This window comes from Echeneis naucrates, chromosome 13 (genome assembly GCF_900963305.1).
Source record: "Echeneis naucrates chromosome 13, fEcheNa1.1, whole genome shotgun sequence".
In the NCBI taxonomy this organism is placed as follows: domain Eukaryota; kingdom Metazoa; phylum Chordata; class Actinopteri; order Carangiformes; family Echeneidae; genus Echeneis; species Echeneis naucrates.
In genome coordinates this window covers 21,564,722-21,588,154 of record NC_042523.1, presented here as the reverse complement: position 1 = coordinate 21,588,154, position 23,433 = coordinate 21,564,722, and the positions used below count along the sequence as shown (strand labels likewise).

General features: G+C 42.9%; 2 protein-coding genes across 2 annotated transcripts in view; both read left to right on the top strand.

Annotated features, from left to right (window-relative positions):
- Positions 1–1,253: 1,253 nt before the first annotated feature.
- coq8b (coenzyme Q8B) lies at positions 1,254–9,039 on the top strand. The gene is made up of 16 exons (XM_029517385.1): positions 1,254–1,345; positions 1,841–2,022; positions 2,193–2,349; positions 2,601–2,806; positions 2,958–3,024; positions 3,118–3,192; positions 3,537–3,656; positions 3,739–3,824; positions 3,951–4,091; positions 4,173–4,254; positions 5,280–5,373; positions 6,165–6,306; positions 6,609–6,716; positions 6,817–6,882; positions 7,148–7,234; positions 7,719–9,039. Coding segments are annotated over exons 1-16 (1,911 nt in total). The 5' UTR covers positions 1,254–1,344; the 3' UTR covers positions 8,016–9,039.
- A 3,095-nt stretch (positions 9,040–12,134) lies between these two features.
- The window catches only part of numbl (NUMB like endocytic adaptor protein), a 46,831-nt gene continuing 35,532 nt past the window's right edge, over positions 12,135–23,433 (top strand). Inside the window, exon 1 of the mRNA XM_029517266.1 lies at positions 12,135–12,191. The gene's annotated coding sequence lies outside the window, so the exon portion shown is untranslated. The remainder of the gene's footprint in view (positions 12,192–23,433) is intronic.

The window sequence follows — 23,433 nt, the reverse complement described above, 5'->3', positions numbered from 1 at the left end:
TTTTTTCCTCCCATTGTGTTGATTTTAAACCAAACAACATAAGGGCAGTTATCTTAATTTATCAAATATGTAAATGTTGTTGTTATTTCACATGTTTTATTTTATTTGATCTCGTTGTTTCCTCTTTGATGCGTTGACACTCTTTGGCAGCAGGAATCATTAAATTTTCATCTTGTCTTCCAAAAAGCTGCAGGTGCTTCAGTGCCATAACTGCAACACAGAATAATCTGTCTGTGTTGCAGTTATATTAGTCAGTATGAGTCTTTCTTCTTCTCTTTCAGTGAAGTTAGAGCAAAAGAAAATCTTGAAACAGCACCTTTTCAGTCCAGCAGAGGGCCAGACATCACTGCATCGCGTCAGCCAGTGTCCACTAAATTGTTTTACTGCAGCAAAGACTAAGTGACATTCATTTCAAAACTTCAGAAAGCTGTTGTATATGTGGGGCTTTGATATTCAATTTTACACATTGTTTATCACCATAAGTTTATAAATAGTTTAAGTGATTCATTTTGTTTCTAAGTCACCCCTTGTAATTTAAAAAAGTGCACAAAATAATTTGCCTTTGTTCATGTGTTCACAGCCTGAACTTGAATTTACATATATTAAAAATAAAATGAAATGAACAACACGCGTTTCTTCTGTAGAGACTTTCTGACAGGGATCATATGTTGTCCATGACATTTTCCATTGGCCTCTGAACTTGATGGATGAGGTTTGAATTAAGTTTGAATTAAGAAATAATAAACTTTATTAAAAAAAAAACAACAACAACAACAAATTAATTAATTTCACACAAAGATCTCACTGTTTAAATTCATTGTGTCTTTGCATTCTTTAAATTCCATGTAATAAAAAAAAATGAATGCTGAATTTTTAATCAGACGATGTCCTGACAGGAGCATATACAACAACTCAACAAATATTAAGGACATTTAGTCTTAATTATATGCCTTTTAATACTGATAATATTTATATACATACAACACGTCACTTCAGTTTGGTAACTGCTCCACACTGCACGTGTATCTACGCGTCCTCCAACCCGAAGACACGCCCTTCACGCTCATTCGACTGTTTTTCATCTAAGCCCCGCCTTAACTTGACTTTAATTGGACAGTCTAACCGTCCATTTTTAGCATCTCACTCTGCTATTGGTTGATGAAACACACCCCTCCTCTCTTGACCTTTAGACCTCGCCTTTTTTGCACCTTCCCCGCTGTGATTGGTTGATGGACAAGCCAGTCAACCTTTAACTTCCGGGTATTGAGTGGTTGCAAAACAGACCGTCCACATCCAGCGGAGGACAGTTTTTGAGAGAAACCTGGACGACGCACCCTTCAGAAAAGTAATCATCTATGTTTTTAACATGAATGAAATAACCACATTTTCTCATATGGACGAATTTCTAAATGTTTAGTTTAGCTAGTTTGTGGATGAAGCTTCAGTCTGCAGATGTGAGACAACGTGCTAATACTGCAGCTAGCTAATAAGCTCGTTAACGTAGCCGAGGAAATAAAACAATCATTCACTAAAACTTGTGGATGTATATAGTGATTTTTTTTTGTTGCCCACTGCTGTCATTGTTGCACCGTTACTGATGTTGGCACATTCTCTTGAAACAGATAAACTATTAGCAGCCAATCGCATCACCAAGGTTAAAGTATATAGCAGGCTGATTAAAGCATTTACCAAACATCATACATTTTTGTCCCAAAGGGACGTTTTAAAGATCAGTCACGTTACTCATATCTGTATTCTTAGAACTTTGTGCAGACACTTGATTTACATTGGTGGAAGTCGGTTTGGCTTACTCCCCCTTTTCTCCAACCCCCTGATGTAGTGATGCTGGAAGAGGTCCTGCAGGTGCTGCGAGGAGCAGGTAAAGTGGGGTCTGCTCTGGTCACCACCCAGGGAGAGCAGCTGCGATTAATGGCTTGCAACTCCAGCTTGGGAGGAGGAGTCACAGTTGTCCAGGGTGTGGTGGAAGGACTAGTGGACACCTTTATGGGAGGCAGTAACACGGTGAGGTTCTTGTAATGGCTACATCTTTAGACAGCAGTTTGGGCTCTGGGAACTTGTGATGGGCATTGATGCTATTTTCACTCAAGGTAGTTAATTATATGTCTACAAAAGAGAGAAATTAATTAGCAGTTAAAAAAATTATTACTGCTCCTACTTTGCTGTGTTTGTAGCAACAGTCGATAAAGGAGGATGTGTTTCCGGATGCTGAGGGCTGGGATACTATGGACTCTGAAGAAGCAGCTAAATGGGCTGTTGGGTCTGAGTTCTCCTCTGGTGCAACGGAGCAAAGCCAGACAGATGCTGGAGCTGCAACACATATACCAACAGGTACTGTCAGGTTGCACTTGATAGCATGCGGAAAAGATGCTGTCATTCTTCAAAATGGCAAATACTGTTCACATTTTTTTCACAATGTGGTAAAAATTAAACCTCAATAGATAAAGTCTGAATAAATGTTAATTTTAAGATAAGTCATCAAGTATTATTTTAAGGGCCATAGAGCTCTGCTGTAAAATAGAATAAGAAAATAGCACAATGCCTCTCTCACGTTAAGGTACCCCTTCTTCTCACTACAACAGGTGTAAATCCTCCCCCAGGGGCAGCAGCAGGAGGGGCAGGCTGGCCAGGGCAGAGCACTCGCTTCCTCCACTTCACTCCGGGCCTTTACCGATATTACTGCCAGACTAGGTTTGTGCATGACACAGTGGTCGCCAGACTCACGCCAGAGGACATCAAGAAGGCCAGAGAGATGAAGCAGACCAAGGTCAAAGCTGTCAGACAGAAGGTTGGTGGACGGTCTGAGTCTCAACTTTGAGAAATTCTTTTATTTTTCCAATGTGTAATTGATCAGTTGTAACACAGTCACAGTCTGTTTAGCAGCTGGGCTCAAATTAATATATACGTTGCTTTTTATTATGTGGTGTTTCTTCCTTCAGCTCAGTGACCAAGCCAGGGAGAGGAAGGTGCCAGCCACCAGAATCAGCAGGCTGGTCAATTTTGGGGGTAAGTGCAGTGTATTAGCTTTTAATTCCATCTGAAAGCCTTTCAATTTTGACAATTCCAACTAAAAACTGTTTGTCTGTCTCACTGCTGCAGGACTGGCTGTAGGACTGGGCATCGGTGCAATCGCAGAAGTAGCAAAACAGTCACTAGGAGGGAAAAAACAAGGAGGTAAAAATGTTTTATTATGTTTCTTTTCTTAGCTTCTACTGTTCTCTCCTCCTGACCTGTAAAATAGCTGTTGATCCAGTTAATTCCAGATTCAGCAGAATGAAGGGCAGCTGGTACCCCTGAAGAAGTTTTTTTTTTTTTTTTTTTTTTACATTTGTCAGCACCTGCTAGGTGCTCAACAGGCTTTAAATCAAACCATTAAACAAGGAACTCAGCGGAAGTCTTTGTGTGTTAAATGAGAAGTGTTTAAAATTGTCACACTGCAGTTTTTACTGCCTGTTGCCTACAACTAATTCAATTTAACAGATGATGAATCACTCTGTGTATGCTGTTGTTTTTCGTAGAGATAAGTGCTCTGCTTGACTCGCCTCTCTTGTCTGAGGCTAATGCTGAAAGAATAGTCAAGACACTGTGTAAGGTTCGTGGTGCGGCACTCAAGATAGGACAGATGCTGAGCATTCAAGGTACGCACTGCAAAAAAATACCGTCTTGATGTCCTCACAGTCGGTTTGTGGGTAAAGAAATCGTTTTCTTTCTTCGCTTCAGACAACACCTTCATCAACCCCCAGCTGCAAAAGATTTTTGAGAGGGTTCGGCAGAGTGCTGACTTCATGCCTGTCTGGCAGATGACTGTAAGCAGGGACGATGATTTTGTAAATGTACCTTGTGATGCAGCTGTTGGACAGAAATAGAATGCATCATATCACCAAATGACACTTCCAGGCTTGTGTTTCAGAGAAAACTCTTTATCTGTGTAGAAAGTTTTAGAGGAGGAGCTGGGGCCAGGCTGGCGAGACAAACTGTCATCCTTTGAAGAAAAACCGTTTGCTGCAGCTTCCATTGGCCAGGTGCATTATGGGGTGTTAAAAGATGATAGTGAAATAGCCATGAAGATCCAGGTAAGAGGATACTTGTACTCAGACTTGTCTTTTGAGTATCTGCTCTGATTTGACCTGTTGTTATTCTGATGTTCCTCATAGTATCCAGGCGTGGCAGAGAGCATCCACAGTGACATTAACAACCTGATGTCTGTACTAAAAATGAGCGTGGTCCTGCCAGATGGTAAGAACTGCATCCCTGTTACTCTGTTTGTTTATCCACCAGAGATTTCTGAACAGCAATTATTAAAATTCACATTTTGACATAGATTTATATAAAAGAAGAAAAAGTAGTGAAGCTTAAATTGTAAAAATAAATAAATAGATCAGTGCTCATTCTGATAGAAATTTGTAGACTGGGCTTGGGCCAGTCAGGCAGTTCACATCAGAAAGACTCAAGGAGTCAACTTGGCTTCAAATTTCTCAGCTCTCAATCCAGTACACCATCTGCGGGATGTGCTGAAGTTAAAGTATCTACAGCGAACGTCTTGCTAAATACCACAGCTCAGCATCAGAGGCCAGGCGGCCTAGAAGGGTCACGGCTGCTTTGACAGCAAAGAGGCCACCTACTTGATATGAAGACAGATGTTCATAATATAATGGCTGATTGGTGTGTTTCTGTTCTATTCTCACCAGTTTCAATATTCAATTTCTAGACCACAAGGTGGTGCTATTGGCAAAGATTAAAACTAGGTGACACAATTATTGCCTGCATCATGTCTGCATCATTCATGGGAGCTATGTGTCTTTGTTTTGTTCAATCTAACACACTCACACAGAAATACGTTAAACCGTTTATTGAAACCAATGGTGACAGAGTTTAATTTGCTGCTGATTGTAAATCAATCAGCCAAACTAGAACAAACAAGCCAAGAGAGCACATAAAACACTTGCCAGCTGAACATACACAACATCAGCCATCTGTATGAGAAAGATGCTGACTCATAGGCAGTCAATATGGCTGTCTTAGTTTAGTTTAATTCAGAGTGCATCTCAACACCGTGCTTTACAGAATAATAAGGTGCAGCAGAGTGGCTATCTTAAATGTTAACTCTCACTAAGTAAATGTTTAAGACAGTCAGAGCAAACAGTCCACATTTAGCTCATGTCTTAGTTTAAGAAGATGCCTGTTCAACATTGTTGACTGTATGTTTCAGTTTCTTCAGTATTTGTTCCTGACTATTTTTGCCATTTATTTTTTTTCCATAGGCTTGTTTGCAGACAGCAGCTTAGAGGTCCTTCAGAGGGAGCTGGCTTGGGAGTGTGACTACAAGAGGGAGGCAGAATGTGCCAAGAAATTCAGGTACGCTTATTGTGAGGTATTGGAGCATAAAACCTCATCTGCTGAAGCCCATTCAACTCCAGAGAGTAGAAACTACAGATAGCTTTCAGGTTTAGGATAGGTTCCCTAAAATAAGGTAGAATCTTCACTGAATGGTTAATCGTGCCACAAACTGAGTATGGTGCACATAGAGTAGTTTACTGCATCCTGGTACCTCAAGTATGTATGACTAATTTGTTGTTCTTATTCCAGCCATGTTGTCAGAGCTCTATGTTGTGGGAAAAACCACAGAGAAGGTTTTGAGTAGTTTCACTGGTGTTTATATGTCTGTCTCTGGACAAATTCTGTCATCACAATAGCATCACAAATTGCAAGGTACAGTCATGACTCAAAAGTTATGTGGTTGAGATCAAAACAAAGGCCGAGTGCAAACATGGGTGTGGTCTGAGAACTGAGCACTCAGAACTCATGCAGTGAGTGAGGAATAACGTTACTTAACATGATTTATTTATGTCTTTGTGGTTCTGGAGGAAGCTATGCACGTTAGTTGTAGCATAAGTTTTCCTCGCACACCACTACGATTCTTCTTACTAAGTATTATTGTTGTTGATTATGTCGTTGATTCTAATAATTACAAATTGGACACAGGTTTGTGGCTGTATGTCACAATTATTTGGAAAAACAATCTTTTCAGACTGTTACACAGACAACCGTATAATACATCACAATATTTATTCAATGTTGATCCCCAGCATGCATTTAATATGTTAGTGAATTTGCATTTTCTCTGTATATTCGGGTCTGTCCACCAGGTCCCTGCTGGAGGGAGACGAGTTCTTCCAGGTTCCTAAGGTGATTGATGAGCTGTCATCAGAGAGGGTTCTGGCCATGGAGCTGGTACAGGGGGTCCCTCTGGACCGCTGTGTAGACCTGGATCAGGAGACCAGAAACCAGGTATGGGTCGACTCAACAGGTGTGTGCTGTGTCGTCCGTGTCAGTTGAATGCCAGTGGTGCATAGGAGATGTTGAGAATGGTGAGATTTGGTGCTGTCTGGGATCTCTGGTGATGAAATTCTGTCAAGAGTCAAGAGTCATGGTGATAATGACAAAAGAGGACACAGAGTAGCTGAAATGTTTACACACAATTGCACAGCTGCTCAATCTTATCATTATTGACATTGAATTACTTGTATACTAATTTTGTGGGAATTTTACGTTTATCATATGAGCCACCTCTCCTCTCCCCTCTTCCCCAGATCTGTTTCAACATCCTCCAGTTGTGTCTCAGGGAGCTGTTTGAATTCAGGTTCATGCAGACAGATCCAAACTGGGCCAACTTTTTCTACAACTCGGACTCAAACAAGGTAAGACATCATTAAAGTGCTTGTGGCATGTTGACAGTATTTAATCCCACCAAACTAAACCCTTACATGCAGCAAATGTATGTTCTCATCTCACCCTCAGGTTGTTCTGTTGGACTTTGGAGCATGCAGAAGTTACCCAGAATCATTCACAGATGATTACATAGAGGTAATGAGGGATCTAAAATGATGAGACAGCCACCAGTGAACCACCAAACATGATTTATGCAATAAGATCTCTCTGAATAATTGAGCACAAGAGTTGTTGGTTTAGATTTGCAACAGCAGGGGTAATACACTGATCATGTATGATCTCACACACACATGCTGCTGCACTTGCATCTGCTTCGATCTGTTGGTTTCCTGAAGGGAGCTAGAATAAACATGATTACCATAACTGCATAATCTGTGTGTGTGATGGGTTGCGTGTTCAGGTGGTGCACGCAGCTTCCGTGGGCGATCGAGCAACTGTTCTTTCCAAATCAAAGGACCTGAAATTCCTGACAGGCTTTGAGGCCAAGGTAAAGTATTTTTGTCTCTGCTGCTTTGCTCATTTTATTTTTGATACTGTTGATCCTCCTCTGTCTTATTCTCCTTATTTTTGCTTCTGCATATCTCAGTTTCCTTACACTCAGTATGCATGATCCCTTATCCACACCCATTTGCTAAAGAGCATGTTTTCAGCTCCACACATACTGTTGGCTCAGCATTCAGCGAAATGTGGTGAACACAAAATGTTGCAGAGGCGGGTAAAGGAAAGACTGATTCACATTTAATCTTGATAGTAAAACTAACTGCAATGTCTAAGGTATTATTGCCAGGAACAAAATCTTTGTGTGAATGGTGCTCTAAGTTGTACCAAGTCACCTTGTGTGGGCTTTACGATCAGTGTTTCGCAGTCTGTATTGTCTAAGGACACTGTGTACTCTTCTGCTTTATGGCTTTATATTGAAATTATAGTGCAGATCGCTTTTCATTCAAACGCCTCTCCCTGCTTTCCATCAGGCATTTCAGGACGCCCACGTGGAGGCGGTGATGATCCTCGGCGAAGCCTTTGCGTCCTCTGAGCCCTTTGACTTCGGCACCCAGAGTACCACCCAGCGCATTCAGAGCCTCATCCCCGTCATGCTGCGCCACCGCCTCACTCCTCCACCGGAGGAGACGTACTCCCTCCACCGCAAGATGGCTGGCTCCTTCCTTATCTGCTCCAAACTGAAGGCTCGCATTGCCTGCAAGCACATGTTCCTGGATGTGTACAACGCCTACAACCAGAGGAGGGAGGCGGCACAGGCCACTGCGTAGATACTCGGGGAAAAAGTTACTGTCAGAAAGGAGGCCAGAAGGACAGAAAGTCTTGAATGTATGTGCAGAGACACTGGATAAGACCTACTCCAGACTCTACCCATGCTAACATGTAACTGATTATGACAGTGTGCAGCACTGAGGGCTCTGCGTGTGTTAGACTTTCCATGCTGCTCTGATTGTGACACGGAAATGAACCAATATGAAAAATGATAGTGATAATTCTTTCGCAGCAAACATATACTGGAGGGCAAATGGCTTTGGTGTTGATAAAATCTGTATGTTCAGTTTATTTTCAGTGCTGGTGAATGTGTTTGACCACATTGGCATCGTGTCTCTGTCACAGCAAACAGACAAGAAAACGCTCGGCAGAGTGCATATTGCTGCCAAGCCCACTGTCAAACAACCTGCACCAGATCTCTGGGGAAAACATTCTCATTCACAGTAAATGATCCAAATCTCACTTCTGAAATGTGATGGGTGCCTCCTGGGGCCGAGCCCCACCCCTCCAACTACTTCAACTGCAGATCAGTTCAGTACTTTTCACTTTGGCCTCCAAACAAACACAAACAGGTGACCTCCTTGGCGGCGGTAACAATGAAAGGCTGCTGTAAATCAAAGCTTTAGCTTTTTAAAGCAAGCTGTACATTTCCTTTGAGCTTTAATTCAGTTTAATTCAGAGGCACTTTGACAGCAAGGTGTCCTTATTGTCTTTGTGTTTTTCTTTTTTTTTCCAGGACAGATAAGCCCTGCGGGCCCATCTGACGCTGCCAAGTGCTCTCTTTTGTCGGAGGGACTTTGTGTGCTGTCTGATGAGTTGGCAAATAAATCTTTCTCCTAAACTGGCAGACTAGATGAGCAGCTTATCAGAGGATTTAGTGAAGATGGTCTAATGGAACCCCACTGAGTGATGACCTTGTATTATAAAGCATATTTGACACAAAACTCTGCAAACACTGAAAGACTTGAAAATCCATTAACACTTCTTTATGACAGAGATATGTACTGTAACATGCAACTTGTGTGCTGTGCTTTTTTTTTTTATTATTATTAAATAAAACATGAAAGAAGATTTATATGTATCACAAAGTGAGCCTTACTGGAAAGTTTCAAGAGGCTACAAGCCAAAGATTCCTTCCACTATATTGATCTTTCCAGTTTTAAACCTCTTTTGGGGATATTGAGTGGAGGCCATGTTTGCCATCATCCTGTCCCTGCACTGTTCTTGTATTGACCATCACACATCATGGTGCGATAGCTTTGGACCAAATGATGTAAGACTTCAGCTAATGGTGGCATTGACAGATCTATTTTTTGAGAAGCTATTTCGGTTTCAAGGCGCTGTCGTCTTATTTTGACTTGGATGAAGCCGTTATTGCACAAAAGTGGCTGTTTGGAAGATGCACAGAAACTTCTGTTCACAAGGACAGAAGCCAAGAGGCGAGGCTTTCACTGACATCGTAAAAATCTGATGGAAAAAGATTCCCTCTTTTACTGTATCTCCATTAGTGTTTACTGTTAGTGACCTCGCGTTGACTGAGCTTGCCTGCTGATCCGGTACATCAAAATCAGTTTATTTTTGTGAGTTTTGGGAAGAGCTAATGACTGCAGCATATGTTGAGGGAAGAAAAAAAAAAAAAAAAGCACATTCTTCTCTCGTACTTTTACGCAACGGAAATTTGGAGTGTTTCTTTGCATGTAAGAAGCAGCTGGCTTCAGTTTGGCAGAGCAGAACTGGCTCTTTCTGGACCCACCGACAGACTTTTCGTTAGGGCTCACGTTGGACTGCTGAGGGATGATTTCCACCAGGAACCATTTGTGTGACAAATTTAAATCACGGTCCAAAGTTCTGACTGAAAGTCTCAGCATTTATGTTTTGATTTGTGCAAAGAAACGTCTCAGGACAACATATGGTTTCCAGTAAGGTTATATTGTTGCTGAGTGAACGATAATGTGATATTACAGCTATAATCAACAGGGGAGTGCAACGTGAACATCAGCTGGCAGCCTCTCTGTCCTGTAAACTTATGGAACATTGTTTGGGCTGAACCGTCTGCATCACTGGGACTTACTGTTTGCTGTGTATCAGGTTTCATCACAGTTTCCCGGTCCACTCTTATCGTTATGTGGGTGTTTTTTTGGGTGAAAGACTTTTAGGTTTTTAATTTATATATTTATTTTTTTTTTTTTTATTGTTGTTTCATGATGCATTCAATGTGTTGGCGTCCTTTCCTTTTCAAGTCTTCTGGAGGACTCAACTGTTACCAAAGTTAATGAATGTGAGTTAAATAGATTGTAGAGAAGCAACTGAGAACCAGTGAAATTAGTCAAACCACATATAATTTTATTGCTTCTTAATTTTCTGTGGCGTCGTTACCTTTCATTAGAGTGGTAACCATGATGGAGGACAAGAACCAAAATACCTAAAGATGCAACTTAATTCAAGAAGTGTTTTATTTTAACTTTTCATCTATCCTAATTTTTGGCCACTTCAGCAGTTCCGAGGGAAATATTGTACTTTTTACTGATAGCTTTGGTTCGGACATACAGATTAAGATTTTATTGTACAATGCCTTCATAACACAGATTATTTGAAAATGAGCCCCACCTGGACCAGCTGCAACATTACAATGCTACTTAAACATTAATGCACAATAATAATTTATGAATGTAATACTGTGCGGTCAGTCACAGAGGCCATTACATGTAAACGCATCTTGCTGCTTATACTTTCATGTGACATTTTCAGTGCAAAATCTCTACAAGTATTTTATTAAGTAAACAAATCACATAAAACTGACATCAGATTTCCTTTTGGTCTTTTATCAGAATTAAATAGAAAATAATCCACTTTATAGGGGCCATGAGGACTTGCTCAATTAGTGGTCAGGAAAAGTTCTACTTTCTGTGGGCCATTATAAATTAGTGTTACTATACATCTGTGTGTGGATGTCCAGTGTCTTGTATCCTCTTTTCTACTGCAATCCAAATGGTCTTTTCTGGATTTTGCACCTCCACTCGATAGCTGTCTTGTGCTTTGACCTTTTGTTTGTATGTAAAGTGCTTCTGGGAACCCCCAGCAACATCAATATATATATCTATATATATATAGATATATATATTATAAAATCCCACGCAGTAACCAGACAGAATGTATGAGTGTTTTGGAAACAGATTTCGAACATCGAAAGCAGAAATTTTTATTTCATGGAGCTTGAAGCTGTAATTTGTGTCAGTTAATCAGTTTCCTGGTTGGATGCTCAGTTTGCAGCGACTGAACTTATTTAAAATACACAGTCAGAAATCAAAATTCAGCAGAACCATCTGCCACAAACAGTGAAATCTGAGGTCATGATGTTTCCTGCTCCAACACACCTGATTCAAACGATCAGCTCGCCCTCAGTCCGGATTTGGAGAGCTCTGGTCTGAAGGGTTCCTGCCCAAACCATCCCATCCCAGCACAGCTCGGGTGGACGGATCACCACACGGTGGCGCAGTGGAGTGACAGAAACTGAGTTTTTTTTTTTTTTTTTTCTTTCTTTCTTTTCTGGAAAACATCAATGGGAAGAGTGGATTTGCATGTCCGGCCGTCTGTGCCAATGGGCGCACTGGGAAGGCTGGGTTAGCGGGTGGAGCCGGAGGAAGCAGCCCAGTAAGTGCACAGTCAGTCAGTCAACAACCAAAGCATCCAAGATTACTACACACACACACACACACACACACACACTCCGAGCTGCACCGAGCTCTGCACCGAGCTCTGCCCTGGAAGCCCGACTCCATGCCTTTTTTTTTTTATTTTATTTTATTTTTTTTTAGATTTTTATTCTACATCTCGTCTCGGCTGCAGGAGTGAGACTGAATCGCTTTTGGTTTTTTATTTTTTAAATTAATATATATATATATTTGTATATATCTGTGTGTTTGCATGCGTTCGTGTGCACCGACCAGGTTGACTCGAGGCTCCACACAGTCTCGGTATCACCGCGGATGAAAAGACACTTTTTGAGAAATTACCAATTTGCAGATTACTCCTGTGGCCGGGTTTTGTGTGTATTTTTTTTATTACTATTATTTTCATTTATTTATTTATTTATTTATTTTTTTTGGCTGGCCCTTTCTGGGTGCTGGATTTACACCGAGGAGGAGCCGGCAGCCGATCATCCGTCGATCTCTTTGGTGAGTTCACGTCCACTCCGACACCCCCCCCCCCCCCCCCCCCAAACATTAACTAACACTTCCAGGGTTTTTACAGCTTTAACCGGACAAAATGTCTATTGTCTTTAAATAATAAATGAATGAAAGTGAGCGATCCGTTTGAAACTCCCATTAAATCCCCCATTTGGGAGTTTTCGGGGTTGTAGCCTGATTGTGATGTCGCTCATCATCGCCGGCGGGGCCCGTATGTGTGAAATGAATGAAATGTGGACCATCCAGCTATTTATTGTCATCATTATAATCATCGTCCATCATCCACAATCTATTAACAATCACTCGCCCACATGTCGATTCAACGTGGATTTTTATTCCGTGGAAATATTCAAATGAAATCCTGCAACTTCGTGAAAAAAAAAGGGGGGGGGGGGGTTCTTATAATAATCAAACTGCGCCGGTAATTAGAGTCCAAGACGTCATTATTGGAGTGAGAGCGGGATGGTCAGGTATCGACGGGGCTGTGTGAAGGGACGCGTTGATTTTTGGGTAATTTTTTGCTGCCTCATGGAGGTTTGCTTCAGTTGCGGTCTTTCGTTGTATTATTATTTATTTTATTTTTTTTTTACCTCCGGCTCAGCGTGGCCACAGAAACAAGCGCCCCCGAGTTTGAACACTGAAGATCACAGTTCTACCTGTGAGTGTTTTTGGACCTGGTGACATTTGCAGAAACAAACAAACAAACAAACACACTGATCTTCCCCTTCTTCCTTGACTGATGAGGCGTGAGGGCAGAAGAGCTGAAGTCTGGCATTCACAGGACTGAGAGACTTCATGTGTTCACACATACGTGCACACTTACACACTTGGCACATGCCTTCCTATATAGACCTCGTAAACGCATGTGGCTCAATTGTCTGTGGACCTCCATCTGTTCCATGACATGGCATTCCTCAGACAGCCAGTCATGCTGTTGAGGAGGAGGAGGAGGTGGTGGTGGTGGTGGGGGGGGTTGTAGTCAACCCCTGACCCACTGCCTCGGAGAACCAGAGTCACATGGAGTGTATTAGGGGAGTAGGTGCAGGGCTCTGGGTGTCTCAGCCTGCAGACCCCGACTGGGCCACCTGGGCGGACGGCTCCTGGGCCGAGGTGGAGCGTGAGGCTCAGTTTGGTGGTGCCTTTATAACTGGAGGATGAAGAGTTGGTTGGCTTTGGCTAAAAAGGCTGGGGGGGGGGGTTAGGGTGCTGTTTTTGTTGTTGGGATCAGAGGACGGTTAGGTCTGGTCTGAGGTTATGATGTTTGGTCCAAAACAAGGACGGAGATAAAGGCTGGGGGGGGGGGGTTAGGGTGGTCGCAGGGTCGCAGCAGACACACAGGTGCCAGTATCTGAAGTTCAAATCACGGGGTGGCTGGTTAGAAATTGGCTTTGATGCAGCTAATCACTGCTGCAACTCAGTCATCGCAACTCGAACATAATTACACCTCCCCCCCATCCGCACAGCAGAACACACACACACACACACACACACACACACACACTCCATTTCCCCTTAGACCATTTCCCCTCTTCCACTGCTTTCCACTGATTGCTGCATTAGGACTTGGCTCTCTTTTGTTGTCCACACACACACACACACACACACTCACACTTGAGGGGGAGGGCTGGCCCAGCTGAGACCACAATACATCGGGGATCAAAGGTCATCCAGCTGGCCAATCAGGGTGCCGTCTGGGTTGGCTGGTGGCGGAGGAGGGCGTCGCCCCCCTTTGTGCTGGTCAGGGTGGGTCTTTCTAAACAAGTAGCTCCACTTCCAGCCGCGACCCCGCTGCTGCTGCCAGCAGCTACACTGTACTTCCTCCGGGCCAGTAACTCTGGATACTTTATTAGCCTGCACATCGAGGGCCTGTCCAGTTTAGAGGAAGTTCTTTATTGGTTTACGACTTGATTTCTGGTTGCTGATTTATTTATTTTTTAAATGGCAGCTTCTTGAAAACATGATTTGTCGAGCCTTCACTGAGAAAGATAAATATAAAAAGTTATGATTTAAACTACAATATATCTACGCGGCTGCCCTGAGGTGGCTTTTCCTGAGCTTACTGCTGTGTTGTCCCTGATAATTGCTACTGTGCTGTGGCGTAAAGTAAATTTGTAATATAGGCTACAGCATGTGAGTGTGGGCGTTAATGAATGAAACCAAGCGCTTCAACTAAACCCTTAAATTGATTACAGTACTCTATTTCTGGTGGTGGGATTAACTGGAGAAATAAAACAACATAATGCGATTTGGAAAATGGTGAGAGACAGCAGGGATGCAACGTGGAGTGGAGGAAAGAGGAAGTAGCGTGGATTCAGAGCAGAGGGAGACAGATGAGATGACAGAAATTAGGAGAGGCACTGAGGGAGACTGAGGCTGCTGAAGAGGAGGGAGAAACTGAGATTGAGCCGAAGAAAGAAGAGTGAATTCGGTAACCGGTTGCCGTCTTTGGCTTCTTGCAGAAACTCATCTGCTCATTGGATGTGATCTCGTCAGCTTGTGCACATCTTTGTATAGAGAAGTCGATCTTGTCTTCTGACATTATCATCCATGTCAACCTAAACTCTCACTTTGTCACACACACACACATTCCCATCTTCACTTTCTGATGCCTAAGTGCTCTCAGTATGTGCTGAGTGGAGTTATCTGATTTCTGCAGGCTAGTTAAATGCATCCACTCCCCCCCCCCTCATGTACCTCCATTAGTGCACACACTAATGGCGTGCTCATGGTGCAGAAACATGGGCCCGTCCGTTGTTCCGTCCGTGTGTCCCTTTTTCTTGTGCATTATGTTGAAACAGTAGATTTAAATGTCCATCTAGTGGACACCCATGTGAAGGCAGTGATTTGTGTGATTCTCTGTGCATTTGGCCGTGCATGTGTGTAGTGGGATGTTCACTGGCTTGTGTGCGTACGCCTGTTTTTTTTTTTTCCCATGTGATCAGCAGTTTATTTCTTTGCTTCAGTGCCTTTTTTTTCTCTGCAGATAACAAGGAAAGTGGAAATGGGACATTTCTGAGCAGCCACAACTCAAAGTAGAGCGCTCACTGCAACTAATAACTGTCACTTGGAGTTGGGAGGGTTGTGTCTTTTGTCTCATTGGTGTCTTTATTTATTTCTTGGTGTGGGGGGGGGGGCGGCTGACCTAATTCAGCTTGTTTTGCTGCTGAAGCTCAGATGCCACATGCATCTAAAATGCTAAAAAAGCAAACCCCTGAAACACCACATCTCTGCCTCTGGGTCTGATCTGATCTCTATCCCAGTGCAAGCTATTAGCAACCGCTTTGCTTGCTGCTTGTCGATTGTTTTCACATGGTTTGCCCCAAATTACACTTAGCACATACTCGAAAGCCCAACGTGGGCCGCTTTTAACCCCTTCTGCAGAGTGAACACAGTTGCTAGTTGGCATTACACAGTCTCAGCTTGAGGTTCGGGCAGAATGACAGCTTCACCAAATGTTAGTCTGGTAAATATGAAACTCCATCTTCTTTTCTAACTCGCATAGAGAGAGTGAAGAAGTGAGTGACTGTTTTTTTTATTCTGTGGTTTGTGAACATTGTCAGCATGAATCGTCCAACCTGCTGGAAAATCCAGGCAGGGCAATGAAAAGGGATCATTAAAGTAGCCTTGGACAAAGTGCTGTTCCTCACCTCCTCAAGTTCAACGGCTTTTTGCTGTGTGAAAGTATGGCAGGATATATCTGCAAAACAGTACACATGCTTTCAGTTTTCCCTGGATTAAAAAAGAAGTCACGGTTGCATAATCAGGATTCTTCATTTGATATATACGGGGACGAAAAGAAATGAGCACAGATGGGCGGTCAGCACTGTAATGTATCACAGGAATTGTCAGTTTCTAATCTCGTGTTATTTATAGTCGGCGTAGCTCACATACGGTGACTTTTTTTAATATCTGCTCTCTGTTTTAATTCAAAGCCTGTATAGCAACAACAAATGAAGGATTCTCCGCTGCACAATTTCAGAGTTTTGCTGGGGGGGGGGGGGGGTTGTTAGCAAGAACCCAAGTTAAATCTTCCAGAGCACAGAGGGGCCTATTCACTGTGTTATGTGAAGAGTGGAGAGGGAGATGGCAGTGAGGGAGTTCGGGGTGGGTCACAGGAGCGATATGACACTTTTTTTTTTTGTCTTTACAGTTGATGGCGTGCATCTGTGGTTTGCATGTCATGTTAGGAGGCTCCACAGGCACTGTCTGCGGCAGGCAGAGGCAGAGTGAGGGATGGCGAACAGCTGATGGTAGACCTCTGATGAGAGAGGATACATGCAGAAAATCAAGCTGCACATGTGTGACAGAGAGAGGGAGAGAAAATGGAAAAATATGAAGCCCCTCAAGAGCAGCACGTCTGCGTGTTTGTCATGGAGAATATGTCTGTGTGCACGTAATGTGAAAGTAAATGTGGAAATCTTTGCTCAGTTTTTTTTTTTTTTTTTATTATTATTATTTGCGTGTGTGTGTGAGAGAGAGACAAAATAACAAATAAAGGTTTTGGAGTGTAGATGAAGACTCACACAGGGGGTGCACGGTTGACTTTGGGGAGCTGATGATGATGCTCACGTTACTCTGTATGGCTCTCTGATGAAACACTATACTTAGCAGAGCTTAGTAGAGCTTGACTTATAGATCCCCCAAGGTGATATATCATTTTCAGGAGATATTAGCGCTCTGCAGATATATTGCTGTTGGTCTGTCTGCTGCACATAAGCAACAAGAAACTGCAGGACAGCGAAGGCTCATTTGAGGTTTTTTAAATAAGCATTGGCAAGTTTATGTTTTAATGGTAATCGATCCTAAATTGACCAAAAACAGAGAAAAATGTTTTTATTTATATATTTTCATACACAGTAAACATGTTTCATTATGTAATGCAACTGTAAAAAAAATAACACATTTTATTAATACTAATTAAAACAGCTGTGTTCTCCATGTCGAGCGCCTGTTGAACTGATATAATGAGGACATATTAGTTTAACCAAACACCCATATTCTTCTTTTGTAGCTGTTCAAGGGCTATAAAGCATGGTGGAAGTTATTTAGTGTTTCTTGAGAAATGTGGAGTATTGAAAGATTATTAGTGCTAAAACATGTTGCCACGTTGTAGAAGCAACATCTTTGTCATTTTTGCAGAAACTCCTCGTGGCACTTTAACAATCATCTGTCTTCCATTTCCTCTTGCTTTAAGTTCATCATTTTGAACTGCGGCCATCTGATCATGTACTTCATTTCTTTGTGATGTAAAGCCAAAATGAAGGGGGGAAGAAAAACTACTTGGAAGAGATGACACCCGCCCCCCCCGCAAAAAAATACAAATACAATCAGGCAAAATAAAACAATAAAAACTGCCTTACATCTGTCATCGCTCGATTTGACCCCGTGAAATTTACATTGTGTACTTCAGTAGTTCAGCTGGAGAACTGACATGCTGGCTATAATTCATCACTGGGGGGGGAAAAAAAAAAAAAAAAGTTTTTCTTCTGGTTCACTCATGACTGTAATCTCAGTGATAAATCCATCTGTTAAAAAAGAAAAGAAAATAGCAACTTTTGTCATCACTCCTCCATCACTATGCTAGTAAAACGCAGAGCGATGCCACGATGATGATGGGTTTATAAAACATTCCCGGTGTTTACCGATGCTGTGACTTGTGGTTGCTATGGCGATGGACTCCGACAGCTGATCTGCAGCATCTCACGCCGCATGACTGTCCTCCTTTCATTCCTTCTCTGCACCTCCATCGGTCAATGGCTCTTGACTTCCTCTCCTTTTTCTGGCCCTCGTCTTCATCTTCATCCTCACCACCTATCAACCTCTGTACGCATTTACTTATCGCGCCACCGCCCTTCCATACTCCTCCTCCTCTTCTCTCAGTCCCTTCCATCTGCTAGTCTTTCTGTGGTGACCAGCTGTGCTCCAGATGTGGCTCCGTCTCCCCAGCTGTTGGCATCATGATCACAAAGAGAAGAATGAGATGGAAATGGTTCCTCACGACAAACAAGGCGTAGTAATTCTTACGTGTGAGAGGGATTTATAAAAATATCAGAAAGAAGGAAGGAAGACTACTAAAAGGAGACGCACCAAAACTTTGAACTTTAGCCTACAAAAATGTTGTAATATCCTGCCTCCTGAGATTAAAATAACTGATTTTGCTTTATGAGATTTAAGAGCCCCCAATCATAAAAGTACCACAGACACACTGTAAATTCCTTTAGGACCAACATAACGGCGTCACAGAAGATAAAAATCTGGTAAGGTCATTGTTGATTACTCAGACAGGCTTTAGGAGTAAACTGGACGTTGTTGCTCCTGATTGGAAAATAACTTTTTATTAACTTTTCACCCCATGAATGATGTGCCTTTCTCCCTTTAAGCATTTTGGGAAATACGGTATTGGCTTTATTAAAGAGGCTAAAAGTCTTTGTGCTAAGCTAACCAGCTATTCTGGCCTCTTGCAGAGGCTCCTAATAATGTTGCATCAAGTTCGATTATTCAAAGGAAATGTGCTGCATTGTGATAAATATTGGTGTAAAGTCATGCAATATCTTGGAAATAGCTTGTAGCTGCCCCAAGACAATTTACCTGCTGTTCTCTTTCAAGGTTTGGACAATCTCGGCCTACTTTGGTGAAATTGTGTTTCTTTGCCTGGAATGAGGTGTAAAAAAAAAAAAAACAGTGTTGTGTTTCCAACAAAAGCTGCTGTCAAAAATCACATTAAACACTATGCAGACAAAAAAAAGGTAAATTTTTATTATTGTTATTTTTTGAAAATTGGAAAATTAATCAGGCTGATTGTCGCCCCCGGCAGTTATTTGCTGGGGCAGATGGATGCGGCTGGAGGCCAAGAGGGAAGGAGGTGAGGAGCCGTCGTAGGTGCCGGAGAGGAGGACGGATGAAAGGAGGGAGAGGTGTCTCATTCTGCAGGCGAGCTGCGGTGCAATGCCACAGCTGCTGTGTTGGTGTCGTCAGTATTTAGTGCGGATTGTTCCTGTGGCGGGCAATACAAAGCACCATTTTGATTGATTAGAGAAGAACCTTATTGGAGTCTGTTGTTGGTGAGAGACGCTGTGAGACCGGCAGACCTTTTCTCTTCTCTGTCCCTTTCCTCTGCTTTGTTTATAGTCCTTCCTGCCTTTTTCCAACTTCCTCTCGACTTCTGCTTTCTAAAAAGCTCCTTCTGTCTTTCCTCTCAAAACATCCTTTTTTTATTTTTTCATCCACCTCACTTTCCCCCCTTCTTTCTGTCTGGCCCTCTCTAGGTCAGGGGAAGTGGTAGCCTCTGCCTGCTGGCGCCCAGAGGAACAGACCTGTCTTTGTCTGTCTGAACTATAGGAAGATGAGTAGCCAGTCCTCCCAGTAAACCCAGCGAGATTCCGGTAGGGATTCAGGGTTTTTTCTGTAGCAAACCAGCCACCCAGAACGCCTGTAAATCAGCCAGCCACTCAAGCCAGGGCCTCCATGGTCAGTGCAGCCAGTCAGCAGTCAGTCAGGTATTGTGTTAGGCACTCAGGACTACTGGGAGGAACGGATGAGGAAGCGTGGTGCATACCGAGACAGAGCGACCACAGACTTGTCCAAAAATAACCAGAATGCACCATGACTTTTAAACCTGGACAGAAGCATTACTACTCAACCCCCCCCCCCCCCCCCCCAGCCCCTCCAGTTTCCTCGCTTGGACATAACCCAGAAATTATTGCAGCCCCATTCATGCACTTGGAGCGACCAGCAGGAACTTCCAGATGATTTAATATGCTACACGACATCACGGCTCTCGGTTACCAGTTGGGATCCGGTTTAGTCTGTCACAAAGAAAGAGATGAAAACAGCAAGAATGGGCGTGTTCAAAGTTGGCAAAACCCAACAGCTCCTCTAAAACATAAAAGCTTATACGTCTCATTAGTCTGAACAGAGCCAGACCAGCAAAGCGCTAATGTCTCCTGGCTATAGTGTCAGAATTTAATCTCTTCATATCTCTAAATCTCACTTTGATTAACTTGTTACATCTGCGCAGAGCTAATGGTCTGCAGCTTCACATTCAATGGACAGACATGAAAGCAGTATTGACGTTTTTTTTCTATTACTCCTCGAAATCAAACTCTTATTTTAAAGTCCTTCAAATTGTCCAGTAAAGATGTAAGATGTATAAGTTGTGAACTGTTTTGTCTTTAGATTGCAGATGCTCTGAGGTCTCAGTTCTCAGTAAGCCAGTCGCTCGTTTCTGCTTTAGCAATGTTAGGATTGCCACTTCAGGATTAACAGAATAAATAAACTTAGTGAAAGGATGAGAGCGGACAAGGATGCTTAAGGAGACAGAAGTAAAGAAAGTACAACAGGCGTTTCTCTGTACAAGCTCATTTGATGGCTCCCTTCAGCCACATCCAAGCCCTTTTGGGTTGGGAAACCAAAATCATCCAGGAACATTGATTTTTCTATTGTATTTCAAAGCTGAAACTGCTTTATATCATTACGCACAACATGATCCTTCTGATATCATTTGCACAGCTTTGACTCGATGTGAAATTGCTCCTGGAGAATGATGAAATCAGAGATAAAGCCGGAGTGCGTTCACTTTTTGTGTGTGTGTGTGTGTTTTAATGCACGAGGCTCCAGACACCTTAGGCCTGAACGTACATTATCAAGGAGATCGATGCAAAGCATATGGAGTGTCTTCCCACAGGCTGTGTCAGATACTCGGATCACGGAGGAATATTTTGGAGATGCAGAGGTGTGGAAGTGATTTGGTGTAATTGGAACACTATGGTGTGATTACTGGAGCCTCGCCCATAATCTCTGTGAAGTCGGTATGTCAGGGGAGGTGAGCGCGCATTTGCCGTTCTCCTCAATCCTCCCCCTTGGCCTCGGCTTCGCCGCCTGCCTCCCTGCTTTTCAGCGCACGGTGCGCGGGGTGAAAGTGCAGTACGAGGAGGATGACGAGGATGAATAAAAATAAATGGTTTCAGGGCCGGACGACAGTCTGACTCAGTCACGTCCTGGATTGTCCAGTTCGCCAGATGGCTGCTATGTGATATGTGCAGAGAACAGACCAACACACACCAGACTCTGTTCCTGTGTGTGTGTTTACATGCTGCCTGTCTTGTGTTGCTCACTGTGCTCCACATAGGGAATGTGTTATTGCTCTTGCTCTGCATTCTTGAGAGCAAAAGGAAAATCTCAACCCCTTTTAACCCCCCCACCCTCCCCCCACTCAGCTGTAGACCAGCTTTGAAGCTTTTTTTTTTTTTTCCCTCCCCCCTTCTCTCCTCACCCTTATACACTCCACACAGCTTCTTTTCCTCACATGGATTTTGTTTACATCCTGGCAGCCAACTCCCACAGTACGTGACTCAGACACAGGTTGTATGGAGGCTATGACGATGATTTGGATACAAAGTGCACAAATTTGACACAAGTGCATGCCGCGTGCGGGCCTCTGATCCTTTTCCCCAGAGCCTTGTCAGTACTTGAGAAGTCGCATGCACCTTACGGCCTGGAGAAAGTTGGGACTGTGCGTATGTGGCTGGGTGACACCTGCTGTGTCACGCTTTATTTTCAAACTAGTCGACACTACGTACCTAATCGCAATGTGTGTGTGTGTGTGTGTGTGTGTGTGTGTGTCTCACTTGGTGAATGAGCGACCTGATGAGACGCACACAAACTGTATTATTCCTGCCATGTGCATGCACATTCACCAATTTTCGACACAAATCCCACGTGCACATGTGCGGTCTTTAAAACGTGCGAGCCCGCAAAGAAAATCTTCTAAACTGAAGCGTTTGCCTGTGGCGTGAACCTCACAAAGTAAAGTTAGAGCGATTTGATTATGAGTCCCCTCTGTCTGCCTCAGAGGCTCCTCCTTCCCCTGTGAATCAGTCGACACTGTGTGTCTCTTAGAAGATGCAAAACAGAAATACGAATTGTGGACAGGGAAATCAGGCAATGCCCAGTCGTGAGATACTGCAAAACAAGTACAAGTCATTTTAGATTAGTCAGACTTTTCAATAGCTGCCTGTATCGTTGTTGTTCTTTTTAAAGATTAACATTTCAGAGTTAAAAAAAAAAAAGACACTAAAAGATGACAGTTTTGAGAAATTATTTATTTTACACAGATTAACTACAAATTTTGTGAAGATACATCAGAGGGAATAACTTTTTAGTTTTTAGTGAATTTATTGATATTCAGGTGCCACGAAGGAATTTCATTGTTCTTCGAGTATAGACGTGTCTTTATAAGTCACGAAGCTGTGTGAGAAAATCTGTGCATCACTGTATGTAGGTCTGTGTTATCTAATACAATCTGTCCTTATCTAATATTCACACTGCAAACCCTTAAGGGGTGAGAGGAAGGGGGAGGGAGGGGAGGAGAGGACTTCTCTGGCCAATAAACACAACTCTTCCCGGAAGATGTCTGACTTTAAAAAGGGAATCCTACACAAAGCAGATTTATTACGTGAGCATGCACAACAAAGGTTGCACACATGGTAGCGCAGAATGAGCCAGCAGCCACTACGGCAGTGTGTCCATTCTGTCCTGCCAACAGTTCAGTAGCAGGTTGATTAAAATCCAAGTTACAAGCACACGTGACCTGAAGGTCATATATCGAATTAAACTGCCATTTGTCTGTTTTGCGGCCGATGGAAATTTTTCAATCTAGTTTTCCCCTCAAGTGTTTCGCAAGACAAGTGTCGTACGGATCAAGACAAGCAAAGCAAAATAGAAGATGAATTTTATTCTGTTTCTAATTAAAGGGCGCTGCAGCTCTGAGAGTGACAGCTCTTTCCCCAACTTCTTTTTCTCCTCTTTATCCAAAACAGTCAGTATTTTGGGCTTGAACTTTTAGTCTCCGCTCCGTCTTCTTTCTTTTCTCCACCAGGACAGCAGATTCATTCTGCCAGCTACACATGACGAAGTGCAAAACAAGAACGGTGCTTGAATCAATTACTCCGTGGATGCACTTAATTTAGCGGTGCTCTGAATAAGCACTTCTGAAATGACGCCGGCTGCTACAGGCAAAGCAACTTTTTCCTTTTTATATGAATCAGATATGATCTGCTGTCAGCCTGCATGCAGATCATGAAGAAGGATGTGGCAAACAGGGAACTGGGAAGATCCACGAGTCAGCCTTGATTTGAGTAATATGAAATGCTGTTGGATTAATGGCTCGATTTAAGGAGATGATTTTTACACTGAGGTGTGTGTGTGTGTGTGTGTGTGTGGTTTTTGTTTC